This window comes from Notechis scutatus, chromosome 2 (genome assembly GCF_049901735.1).
Source record: "Notechis scutatus isolate UNSWTSFEM ecotype Mainland chromosome 2, rNotScu1.2, whole genome shotgun sequence".
NCBI classification, from domain to species: Eukaryota; Metazoa; Chordata; class Lepidosauria; order Squamata; family Elapidae; genus Notechis; species Notechis scutatus.
The window spans coordinates 6,526,311-6,539,434 of NC_142010.1; the positions used below are offsets into that span (position 1 = coordinate 6,526,311).

Here is a 13,124-nt window from a genome sequence, read left to right on the forward strand (position 1 = left end):
GGGAAGCAGGTTGCAAAGATGTTGGACTAGATCAGAGGTCCCCAAACTTGGCAACTTTAAGACTTGTGGACTTCAACTCTCAGAATTTTCCAGCCAGCTCCAGCCAGCTGGCTGGAGAATTCTGGGAATTGAAGTCCACAAGTCTTAAAGTTGCCAAGTTTGGGGACCTCTGGACTAGATCTTGAAAGATTGCAGCCGCAGGAGCAACTGAGTGAGTAGATTTTGTGGGGAGTAAGTAGAGCCAGTTTGGTATAGTGCTGAAAACCTCAAGGCTAGAGAGTGAGAAAGGCTCAGCTCCAGTCTTGCCTTATGCACAAAGCCATTAACAAAACCCACCCCTAGAAAGCTGGCAACAGAACAGCAACATTCCTGGTTGCTTTGTAATAATACCCAACCAGAGGAGGAGTGACTAAACTGAAAGGTGTTGCAACCATAGAATATTGCTAGAGAGGATGTGGGAGGGAGCAGAAGGGAAGAGGAATTGGATGGTCCATAGGAGGATGGAGGAATGGGGGGCAAGGAAAAAGAAAGCCCAGAAAGCACTAAGGCCTGTAATTCCATCGTCTGTCGCTAGATGGCGCGTGCTCTATTAAACACCCTGGCGACTAGAAAGTGGGTCAATACAGTAGAACGGCGTCGATGGAGGCTGAGTGCCCGCATCCAACGGGAAGGGGGAGCGACGGAGCCTAAAGGTGTTGAAACAATAGAGTCCTGGATTTCTAGAGAGGATGTGGAAGAGAGAGGAAGAATAGAGGAGGTGCCTCTTCCAGCTGATCCATCGGAGGATGGAGTCGTGGAGGGCGCCTTTCCTGCTTCTTCCCAGGACTTTAGCAGCTGCCTGGAAGGGGAGTTGAAGAAAGGTTGGAGGAGAAGCCGGGTGCAAGTAGGGCTGTTTGGTTTTCTCCACGATGCAGAAGCAGAGAAGAAACCAGGCTGAAACATATCAGCTGCTGCTGCTGCATGTTCCTTCCCTCCCCAAATTTTGTTCCAAATTTTGTTTTGGTCGTTTTAAAAGTGGTGCCTGCAATTTTCTGTTGGTTGGGTGATTTAAAAAGTCTCCTTCAGTTTAGGATGGACGCTCTGTGATTTTTATGAACGTGTTGTTTTCTTGGGAACTGTGGGGTTTCATGCGCAAAACTGGGGATTATATCTTACAGGTGCTTTGAGCATAATTTCATCTGTTGAAGCCCACCTGCCCCACCTGTCAAATATTAAACCAAAAAGTGTGAATGAATGCACTTCTGGGACATTTATGTGGCTGAAATACACATGGGTTTTTAACATACTTACATTGGTAGGTGTGCCTATATTTATCTCTCTATAATCTGTCCTCAGTATTTCCCACTATATTTGAAAATAACATCTTGTAAGACTAAGAATTTGTGATTTCCTGAAGTCCAGAAGAGAATTGAATGTTTGTGTGAATATTTGAAGTTGAATCTTGCTCGTCTTCTGTGGGTTGAATGAATCATAATTAATGTTAGAGCTTAAACTAGCATTTTGGCATGTTTTCTTTTTCATTACAATATTGTAGATGCTTTTTTTTCCTCTTGCTGTTTTTACATCTTCTGCAACCACTTCATAAATAACCGTTAAACTAACCTTTTATGTCAATCTTGTAGACAAAGAGGATGCCACAAACACAATTCCGGTCAAGGGAGAATCACAAGCAGGATTATAAAGAAAAGCAAATCCAGCCAGCAATGAGAGGCATTTCCACTTCTTCCAGAAAAGCACAAAAGTTTTCTCTTTACCCTGGCAAGGTGATGGACAAAAGAGAGAATAAGGAAGAGAGTTTTAGCAGGAAAAAAAACTAAGTACAGGTAGTCCTCAACTTACAACAGTTCATTTAGTGACTGTTCGAAGTTACAACAGCAGTGAAAAAAAGTGAGTTATGACCATTTCCAACACTTACGACCGTTTCCAACACTTACGACCGTTGGTTGGGTGATTTACATTTGGATGCTTGACAACTGATTCACATTTATGACGGTTGCCGTGTCCCGTAGTCACATGATCCCCTTTTGCGACCTTCTGGCAAGCAAAGTCAGTGGGGAAGCCAGATTCACTTTAACAATGGTGTTACTAATTTAACAACGGCAGGGACTCGCTTAACAAATAGGGCAAGAAAAGTCATACAATGGGGCAAGATTCAATTAACAAATTTCTCACTTAACAACATTAATTTTGCGCTCAGTTGGGATCGTAGATTGTGGACTACCTATATACAGAACTCAAGCAAGAACTCCAGAAAAAAGGTCATTTCCAAATTCAGAAAAAGGGAAATACTCTGCAAATCACTGGGGAGGAAGGAGTCACTTGGATAGGCATAAAAGACATGGGGAAGAAACCATATAAGGGTCCAGATTGTGGGAAAGGTTTCAGTCATAATTTCAACCGTGTGAAACATGAGAGGACTCACCCAGGGGGAAAACAGCACAAGTGTCTGGATTGCGGAAAAATCTTTAGTAGGAATTCCAGCCTGATAATATATCAGAGGACTCACAAAGGGGAAAAACTGTACAAGTGTCTGGATTGCGGAAAAACTTTCAGTACAAATGAATACTTGGTGAGACACCAGAGGACTCACACTGGGGAGAAACCGTATGAATATCTCGATTGTGGGAAAGATTTCAGTCAGAATTCCGGCCTAATGATGCACAAGAAGATTCACACAAGAGAGAAACCATTTGAATGTCTAAATTGTGGGAAGTATTTCGTTCAGAGTAACAATCTGGTGACACACCGGAGGATTCACACAGGAGAGAAACCCTACGAGTGTCCCGATTGTGGGAAAGGTTTCAGTCGGAATGGTCACCTGATGGAACACCAGAGGACTCACATGGGAGAAAAACCGTACAAGTGTCGGGATTGTGGGAAATGTTTCCGTCATAATTCCCACCTGATGAAACACAAGAGGATTCACACAGGAGAGAAACCATACGAGTGTCCAGATTGTGAGAAAAGTTTCACTCACAATTTTGGCCTTCTGATCCACCAGAGGACTCACACTGGAGAGAAGCCATACAAGTGTCTGAATGGTGGGAAAGCTTTCAGTCAGAATTCTGACCTGGTAATACACTATAGGACTCATACTGGGGAGAAACCGTACATGTGTCTGGATTGTGGGAAAAGTTTCCGTCATCGTTCCACTCTGGTGACACACAAGAGGACTCACACAGGAGAGAAACCATATGAGTGTCCGGACTGTGGGAAAGATTTCAGTACTAAGTCTAGACTTATAAGTCATGTAAGTGTACATACAGGGGAGAAACCTTTCAGGTGCACAGTGTGTGGAAATTGCTTCTCGCACTTGTCCTCCTTTAATAGACATAAGAAAATCCACATGAGGCAGAAGGTGACGAGTGAAGAGAAGGCTTGAATTTCTTTTCTGATCTATCTTTGTCAAAGCAACTGAGAAATTGACTATTTAATTTCTGGCCTAATTCAGTTTAGTCAAACATGTCTCAGTATTAGGCATGAGGGAGAAGAGAAAAGAAATGGAAATGCAAAGTGTTAGCTTAATCAAGGCTAAGTACTTGTGATTGGCTATCAGCAAAATGCATTGGATATTCCCTTGTTAAAAAATAATGCAATTGCTGTAAAAAGGCTTTTGGATTGTATATTTGCATGTTTAAAATCGGAGATCAATTCTGCAGAGCAGTATTTAAAATTGGTCACCTTTGCCTTAAGGAGTATCCAGCTCATCATGCAGTGTGCTCTGTAGAGTGGTAGAACTAGTTTGCCATATACTAAACTTTATGCATTCTACAGGAATCTTATGCTCCTTGCCGTGCTCTTAGTTCCATTTAGGTTTCTGTTTTTATATATACACTGACATATGTTTTTTGTTTTTTTTTAAAGTATAATTGCTATTTTTAGATTTTGATTACTTTCTGTATTTTAGCTGACCACACCCCATGTTCCTTATATCTGGTCTTTTACTGTAATAAACATTTTATATTTTAAAGTAATCAAATTATATTTGATTCTTGTCAGGTTGTATTTAATTCTGTTTTTAGTGTCATTTTGGCTATATCTTGTCACATTTTTTTATGCTTAGGAGCTGAAAATGTTTGAAATAGCTCAAAAGCCTCTTTGAGAGGACCATTCCACGATTCACACTCTTAGTGCCTACAACATTCTGATGTCTTTGGAGAAATCAGATGCGACATTAGCACGGAAGGGAAGAATTTAGAAGAATTCGTAGCTGATTGGCTACTGCAATAGTTCAATGCAAAGAATGTGTTTCTTTTGATTCTAATTCCATACGGATTCTATTTTTCCCCCCTTTGAGATATGCATCATACATACAACCAAAACACCAGATGGCCAGAAAGAGGAGCAATGGGTATAAGTGTGAGATGAGGAATAATAATTTCTAGCCTGCCTTTAATTGTGGAGCAGAAATAGAGGAATAGCAATTGTATTCCATTATAGAAACATTCAAAATAGGCACAATGAGACAGATACAAAGGGAAAAGTGAAATTCCCTATAAATAACTCCTTTACAGAACAACAAATATATTAATTAGGCCTCATAGAACCTACGAACAATCCTAAAAATCAAGTAAAATTCTGCAAGAGGCAATTTCACAGCTAGAAAAGTTGGTTCCCAGGGCTAGGCAAGAAACCAGCACTCAGCTTGGAGAGAAACTCCATTTCCTCAGAAAAAAAGTTTGAAGCTCAGAGCAAAGACAAAAAAAGCTCCTCTTTCTGGAAAATAGTGGGGACTCAACTCAATTGCAAAGATGTTGGACCAGATCTTGAAAGGCTGCAGTGGGTGAGGAGTATGAAGAATCCGTTTGGCATACTGTTTGAAGCTCCAGGGCTAGAGAGCCAGAGATGCTCGGTTCAAATCTCATCTTTGGCATGGAGCCATTTGGGCATCCCTGGCCAATCCCTTGCTCAGGCCCAGGAAGCAGAAAAAGGGAGGAACCACTTCCGAAAATCCTTGCCATGGAAACTGCAAAGAAAGCAGTCCAGCCAGTTGCCAGGTGTCAAGTCTAGCTTGAAGGTACCTAAAAGAAACATTTGGGGGATAAAGGTCAAGCACGGGGGATTAAAAGTCCAAAGGATGTTCAGTTCAATGTCAGGTCAGGCATGAAGGCAGCTTCCAGGAACGGTGGAATACTGGGATTCCAATTGAGGGGTAAAAAGTATCAATAAAGGAGAATATTTGTAGCTCAGGGTTGAAATTGGTGCTCCCTGAGTTTGCTTGTTTTCTTGCAGACATTTCATTACCCTAACTAAGTAACATCATCAGTGCTATTCCACTTTTTGCCAGGCAAAAAGTTATGTCCGTGAGGGGAGAAAGGCAGGTAGGGGAGATTAAAATGGGCCTCTTTCTTGGCCCAAGATGCTACCTAGGAAGTGCTTTCTATCCTTGGAGTTCAGGAAAGAAAATCAATACAATATATGTTGGAGTTGTTTTAATCGATATTCCTCCATGGAACAGAACTTAGAGCCAACAGTTGAACTGGGTCTTAGTCTGGTTGGTCCACCATCTCCTCCCCATTCTCCCTGCCCATGCTTTCCCTTGGTTTAATTCTCTCTTGTACCAAACAAAGCCGCTGGGTCAATTGCAGTAGCTAAGAGTGCATCCTTAAGAGATACTTCCCCCCACCCCAAAAAAAACCAGATTAGGGATCGATGGTGCTAGAGTGAAGTTGTTGATATGGTCGGTGATTTTGAAAACCACTTGATGGGTGCATACAGCAATCAATCAAAAATCTTGTGAAGGACAGAGGGAGTGTATTTTTAAGCCTTATGTCGCTAGATGGCACTCCATGAAATTGAACTGGGGTCTTGAATCTAGTTGGATCAGCATCTCCATTGTCTCCCACCTATGCCCCTGTCCCCGAAAGGATGCTTTTCCCTTGGTTTGGTTCTTGCTTCAGTTGGAGTAGATATGAATCAGAGGTGGGTATTCAGCAGGTTCTTACCAGTTCTGAAGAACCGGTAGCAGACATTTTGAGTAGTTCGGAGAACCGGCAAATACCCCCTCTGACTGGCCCCACCCCCATCTATTCTCTGCCTCCCGAGTCCCAGCTGATCGGCTGGGTCTTCTTTTGTTGCCCTGCACAGGAGAATGGAGCTGGAAAGCAGGTTAGTGGGGTGGGGACTGGGGAGGGAATGGGATTTTGCAGCAACCTTCCCCTGCCACACCCATCAAGCCACACCCACAGAACTGGTAGTAAAAATTTTTGAATCCCATCACTGATATGAATGCATCAATGTTGCATACAGTAATCAATCAACAGTAATCAGTTATAGCTGTGGTGGTGCAGTGGTTAGAATGTAGTACGGCAGGCTACTTCTGGCTGGCGGCAATTTGGCAGTTCTAATCTCACCAGGCTCAAGGTTGACTCAGCCTTCCATCCTTCAAAGTCAGTAAAATGAGGACCCAGATTGTTGGGGGCAAGATGCTGACTCTGTAAAAACCACTTAGAAAGGTCTATAAAACACTGAAGCAGTATATAAGTCTTAAATGCCACCTCTATTGCTATTGCTAAACACCTGGCAAAAGAACAGAAGCCTGTAATTCAATAACAAAGAATACTTGTAAGCTCAGGGTTGAAATGAGAGGTCAAACATTGAGTTTCACAAGGCCCTCTATTAGATGCTATAGAAAAATAGAAAAATATATAGAAAAATAGCCAAAACTCTAAGCATAATCTTTGAAAAATCTTTCAGGACCAGCTCCTTGCCTAACCTATGGTCACAAGCCACAGTCATCCCCATCTTCAAAAAGGGAGACCCAAGCCTAGTTGAAAATTACAGGCCAATCTCCTTATGCTGCGTCACCTGTAAAGCCATGGAATCAACTATTAACCAATCCATCATCCTCCACTTAGAGACAAACAACCTACTCTCCAATAAACAATTTGGTTTCAGAAAAAAACTATCCTGTAATCTGCAACTCTTACACTGCAAAAACATATGGACGACACAACTCAACCAGGGCAAAGCAATAGACGCAATCTACATAGACTTCTGTAAAGCCTTTGATTCAGTGGTACACGACAAACTACTCCTAAAAATAAAATCCTATGGTATCTCTGGACAACTGAATAACTGGATAGAAGCATTCCTGTCAAACAGACAACAAATGGTCAAAATCGGGAGCGTCCTATCAAATCCAGTACCTGTCAATAGTGGTGTCCCCCAGGGCAGTGTTCTAGGACCAACTCTCTTCATACTCTACATAAACGACCTCTGTGATCATATTAAGAGCAATTGCATTCTCTTCGCTGATGATGTAAAGCTGTTCAATACCACAGACAATACTGCTACCCTACAAAAGATCTTGACTATGTATCTGAATGGTCAAACAAATGGCAACTTCAAATCTCAACAAATAAATGCTCTGTCTTACATATTGGCAAAAAAATCAGAAAATAAAATACAAGCTGAATAGTCAAGATCTTGTTGATGATCCAAACTCTGTAAAGGACCTTGGAATACTCACCTCTAATGATCTAAGTGCTAGAGCCCACTGCAACTACATAGCCAAAAAGGCATTAAGAGTTGTTAACCTAATCCTCACGTAGCTTTTTCTCTGGTAATATCACACTACTAACCAGAGCATACAAAACATTGCTGGACCAATACTCAAATACAGTTCATCAGTCTGGAACCCTCATTACGTATCTGATATTAGCACAATTGAGAAAGTCCAGAAATATTTCACAAGAAGAGTTCTCCACTCTTCTACTCGTTGTAGAATACCTTATGCCACCAGACTTGAAATTCTAGAACTAGAAAACCTTGAATTACTCCGTCTTCGGTCTGACTTAAGCATGGTATATAAAATCATACATTGCAATGTCCTACCTGTCAATGAATACTTCAGCTTCAACCATAACAACACAAGAGCACACAATAGATACAAACTCAAGGTTAACCGCACCAAACTTGATTGCAGGAAATACGACTTCAGCAATAGAGTGGTCAATGTCTGGAATACTCTACCCGACTCTGTAGTTTCTTCCCAAACCCCAAAAACTTTAACCTTAGACTGTCTACTATTGACCTCACCCCTTTCCTAAGAGGTCTGTAGGGGCGTGCATAAGCGCACCAACGTGCCTACCGTCCCTGTCCTATTGTTTCTCTTATTCTTTTATTTTTCTTATATGTACCCATTTCATGTATTCACAACTATGTATACACTTATACTTATTATCTTGTAAACAATTGGCAAATCAAATAAATAAAATAATAAATAAATAACAGAGTTGGAAGGGACATTGGAGGTCATCCAGTCCAACCACCCTGGCTTGAGTTCTCTATTCCAAATATTAGCTGTACTAAGATCGAACTCACAGCCTTCTGATTGTGAAGCAAGAGCTCCACCTCTAGGCTACCAGATCTACCATTGGTAGATTAGTAGGTTTGGTACTTGGTGCTCTCGGAATTTGCTTGTTTTCTTGCAGATGTTTCATTGCCCAAACTAGCACTGGTGATGTTATCAAGAGCGCAATGAAACGTCTGCAAGAAAGAAAGAAAAAAGAAAGCCCAGAAAGCACCAAGACCTGTAATTCGTCCTTATGTCGATAGATGGCGCGCGCTCCATTAAGTGCTTAACACCCGGCGACTTAGAAAGCGGGTCAGTACAGTAGAGCGGCATCGATGGTGGCTGAGCACTGACATCCAACGGGAGGGGAGCGACGGAGCCTAAAGGTGTTGAAACAATAGAGTCCTGGATTTCTAGAGAGGATGTGGAAGAGAGAGAGAGAGGAAGAATAGAGGAAGTGCCTCTTCCAGCTGACCCATCGGAGGACGGAGGCGTTGGGGGGGGCGCTCCTCCTGCTCTTTCCAGGACTTTAGCAGCTGGAAGGTGAGTTGAGGACAGGTCGGAGGAGAAGCCGGGTGCAAGTAGGGCTGTTTGGTTTCCTACAGGTTGCAGAAGCAGAACAACAGAGTGGGAAGGGACGATGGCACTTTATCCAGTGGCATGCTCTTTGTTTTTGCAATCATTCCCCGTCGGATATATCTGAGAATTGGTGGAATTGACCATAGAGATCAGTTAGGAAGGCGTTGCACGAAATCCCCTCATTGGCAAGGTGACCTAGAGCAGGGTTCTCCAACCTTGGCAACTTTAAGACTTGTGGACTACAACTCCCAGAATTCCTCAGCCAACAAAGTTTCTCTGGCTGAGGAATTCTGGGAGTTGAAGTCCACAAGTCTAAAAGTTGCCAAGGTTGGAGACCCCTGACATAGAGAATTGTTGCCTTTGTCTAATTTCCTTCAACTCTTGGATTCATGAAATCTACAGTGGAAGATGAAATCCTTTAAAAGAGGAGTTGGTGAAACACAGGAAACAACCAACAGTGAAACAGTCCTTGGTGTAGAACACAGTGAAAATAAGGCATGAGCATTCAGATGAACATTTTGCTCTTATTTTGTCTACCTCAGGTGGAATTGTGTAGCAGGCAGAGAAAACCTTGGTCTATCGGTCCGGTCTCATTCCCAGGGATTCATTTTGACCTATGGAACCATAAAATGAGACTCAACTTTGAGGATCTGGTTCCTGTTTGCCACTAGTGCATAGAGAAAAAATCTCCCTGTTCCTCTGTACAGAGATGAGCAATGTGGAAAGAAAACGTTGGTCTGGATTTCTCTGAGGAATGGACTTCAGGCCAGGTTCCGTTTCCAAGAAGAGTGTGATGACAATTAATTGATAGAATAACAGAGTTGGGAAGGACCTTGGAAGTCTTCTAGTCTGCTAATTTAGTCACTTTGTCAAGGAGTGAAATAAGATTTGTTTGGCATGATCTGTTTCTGATTTGGCTTCTGGTGTTTGCAGATCTGGTGTTTGCAACAGCTTTATTATATCCAGGATCTTCCCAGGTATTGATGGTTGGTCTGGTTGGTCTGCAGTTCCTGGATTTGTTTTTCCCCCCTCTTTTTTGAAAATGGGAATGCTCTTTCCATGCCTCTGGTAGTTCCCCAGTGCTCCAGGATCTTTAGAATACATGGTTCAATGGTTCCGAGATCACGTCTGCCAGCTCCCTTCATTGGGAACTGGCAGAATATTGGGATGTAATACATCAGGTCCTGGTTATTTGAACTCATCTACAATGGACAAGTGTTTTCTTGCTAATTTTAATTTGTATTCCTAGTCTGTCTTTTACGGTTATGTTTTTGATAGGTTGGGCTGTATTATCTGTTTGCATGAAGACAAATGCAAAGAATGAATTAAGCAGCTCTGCTTTCTCTCTACTACCCGTTGCTTCTTCTCCATCTTCTCTCATTAGTAGACCGATTGGTTCCTTGACTTGATTGGTTCTTGGTTTTTATATGTTGAAAGATTTTTTAAAATTATTTTTGACATTTGCTGTAAGACTTATTTCATTCTGAACCTTAGCTTTTCTGACTTCATCTTTGCAAGTTCGGTCTGTTTGTTTGTATTCTGCCTTAGTTCTCTGTCCCTCTTTCCATTTTTTGTACTTATCCCTTTTGTCTTTCATTTTATCAGAGAGTTCTTTGTATAACCACGCTGGTTTCTTCTTGGATTTTTTTTTACGTGGTATTGAGGTGGACTAGGCTTTTATAACCATATTTCTCAGAGTTTTGCAACATTCTTGAGTTGTTTTCCCTTTTAACACTTTCATCTATGGAATCCTTCCCAAGCTCTCTCTAAGTTTCTTAAAAGCAGCCCTTTTGAAATTTAAGACACTGGTTTGATATGTTCTATAGTTTGTATTTGAATTTATATTAAATTTCAATATGACGTGGTCACTCTCCTCCAAAGTTGCAGCAACTTCAATTCCCTCTATCACTTATTCTGTGTTAGTAAGAATTAGGTCCAGTATAGCTATCCTTCTGAGCCTTATCTTTCCTGACTTCATCTTTTCAAGTTTTTTTATTTGTATTCTGCCTTAGTTATATGTTCTTCTTTCAATTTCTTGTACTTATTCTTTTTGTGTTTCAGTTTATCAGAGAGTTTTTTGTGTAACCATGCTGGTTTCATATTGGATTTCTTGTTCTTCTTTTTCAGTGGTATTGAGGTGGACTGGCCTTTTATAACCATATTTTTCAGAGTCACTCAAGCCTCTTGACTTGTTTCCCCCTTTAAGACTTTAATCCATGGTATCCTTCCCAAGCTCTTTCTAAGCTTGTTAAAATCGGCTCTTTTAAAATTTAAGGCACTGTTTTGATTTTGTTCTATTGTGTTTGCATTGTATTGAATTCCAGTATAGAATAGAATGGAATTCTTCATTGGCCAAGTGTGATTGGACACACAAGGAATTTGTCTCTGGTGCATAGGCTCTCAGTGTACATAAATAATACATTCATCAAGAATCATAAGATACACTTAGTGATAGTCATAGGTTACTAATAAGCAATCAAATCATACTATGAAACAAATAAAACAATATAAATTGTAAAGATACAGGCAACACGGTTATAATCATAAGTGGGAAGAGATAGGTAATAAGAAGAATGAGAAGAATAATAGTAATACAGTCTTACTAAGTAGTTTATAGTGTTGTGGGAATTAGTTGTTTAGCAGAGTGATGGCAGTTCAGGAAAAAACTGTCCTTGTGTCTAGTTGTCCTTGTGTGCAGTGCTCCATAGCATCGTTTTGAGGGAAGGAGTTGAAACAGTTTATGTCCAGGATGTGAGGGGTCTGTAGATATTTTCACAGACCTCTTTTTGACTCATGCCTTATACAGGTCCTCAATGAAAGGCAGTATGGTATGACGGGGTCACCCTCCTCCAAAGCAACTTCAACCCCCTATATCAGTGATGGCTAACCTTTTTGTTGTTGCGTGCCAAAAGTGCGCACGTGTACGTATGCGTGCCTGCACCCATAATGCAATGAATATGTGACCCCCCCGTGTTCCCCCGCCTCCCCTGCACATGTGTACGCATCTCCTGCCCCCTGCATGTACAGCAGATACCTGAAATTCAGCTGGCTGGTGAGAGGCACACACGTGTGCGCAGTAAAACTGAGCTGACGTGACGACTCACATGACCGCAGAGATGGCTCTGTGTGCCACTTCTGGCACGCATGCCATAGGTTCGCCATCACACCCTATATCATGTCTTCTGTGTTAGTAAGAATTAGGTCCAGTACAGCTGTCTCTCTAGTTCCCTGCTCTGTCTTTTGGATGACAAAATTGTCAGATTGGTCAGGAACCTGTTCAACCTCCCACCTGATGCAGAGCTTGTGTCACCATTGATGTCAGGATAGTGAAAGACTCCCACTACTGCTCTGGTGTGTTTGCAACAGACTTTTGTGAATGTATGTAGCAGAGAAAAAAATGAAGCAGAAACAAGTCAATTACTGCTTCATTTTTCTTTCCTCTGCAGATTTTGTTTCAGTGGTACTGGTTATTTTAAAAGTGTTGCTTGCAAAAAAAAAATTTGATGGTTGGGAGATTTAAAAGTCTCCTTCAATTTAGGATTGATTCTGTGAGTTTTTGAGATGTGCTGTTTTCTTGGAAACTGAGGAGTTTATATATCTGGCATATGCTTTGAGCACCATTTCATCAGTTGAAGCACATCATCTGTTGAAGCCTTCCCCACTCTAAAATTGGATTTAAAATGTGAGTGTACCTACTTTGGGGACATTTTTTGTGGCTGTAATACACATGGACTTTTAAAATACTTATATTGGTAGGTGTGTCTATATTTGTTTCTATATTTGTGTGCATATCTGTATAATCTGTCCCAGGTATTCGCTGATGTATTTAAAAATAACAGCTTAGAATGCTAAGAATTTGTTATTTGCTGAAGTCCAAAAGATAATTTAATGTTTGTGTGAATATTTGAGCTTGGATCTTGCTAGTCTTCTATGGGTTAAATGAACCATAGTTAATGTTAGAGGTTAAACTAGCATTTTGGCATGTTTGCTTTCACATTGTAATGCATGCTTTGTTCTCCTGCTGTTTTCACATTTTCTGCAACCACTTCATAAACAACCATTAAACTATGGGCTTGTGTCAATCTTGCAGGACAAACAGGATGCCAGGAAGAGAATTCCAGACAAGTGAGAGTCACAATCAGCATTAAAAAGGAAAGCAAATCCAGCCAGCAATGAAAGTTATTTTCCACTTGTTCTCCTTCTGCAGGCAGGTGACAGACAAAAGAGAATAACAGGAAGACAGTTTTGA

The 13,124-nt window shown here is 41.2% G+C and overlaps 2 protein-coding genes across 2 annotated transcripts in view; both read left to right on the forward strand.

The window, feature by feature from the left end:
• The first annotated feature begins 567 nt into the window (after positions 1-567).
• Positions 568-13,124, forward strand: part of LOC113429035 (uncharacterized) — a 39,527-nt gene continuing 26,970 nt past the window's right edge. The window contains exons 1-2 of the mRNA XM_087954019.1: positions 568-3,376; positions 12,966-13,000. Of these exons, the coding sequence (XP_087810145.1) occupies positions 2,339-3,376; positions 12,966-13,000 (1,073 nt within the window). The 5' untranslated portion in view covers positions 568-2,338. The remainder of the gene's footprint in view (positions 3,377-12,965; positions 13,001-13,124) is intronic.
• LOC148131658 (uncharacterized) overlaps positions 8,614-13,124 on the forward strand; it is an 86,122-nt gene continuing 81,611 nt past the window's right edge. The window contains exon 1 of the mRNA XM_087953292.1: positions 8,614-8,839. The gene's annotated coding sequence lies outside the window, so the exon portion shown is untranslated. The remainder of the gene's footprint in view (positions 8,840-13,124) is intronic.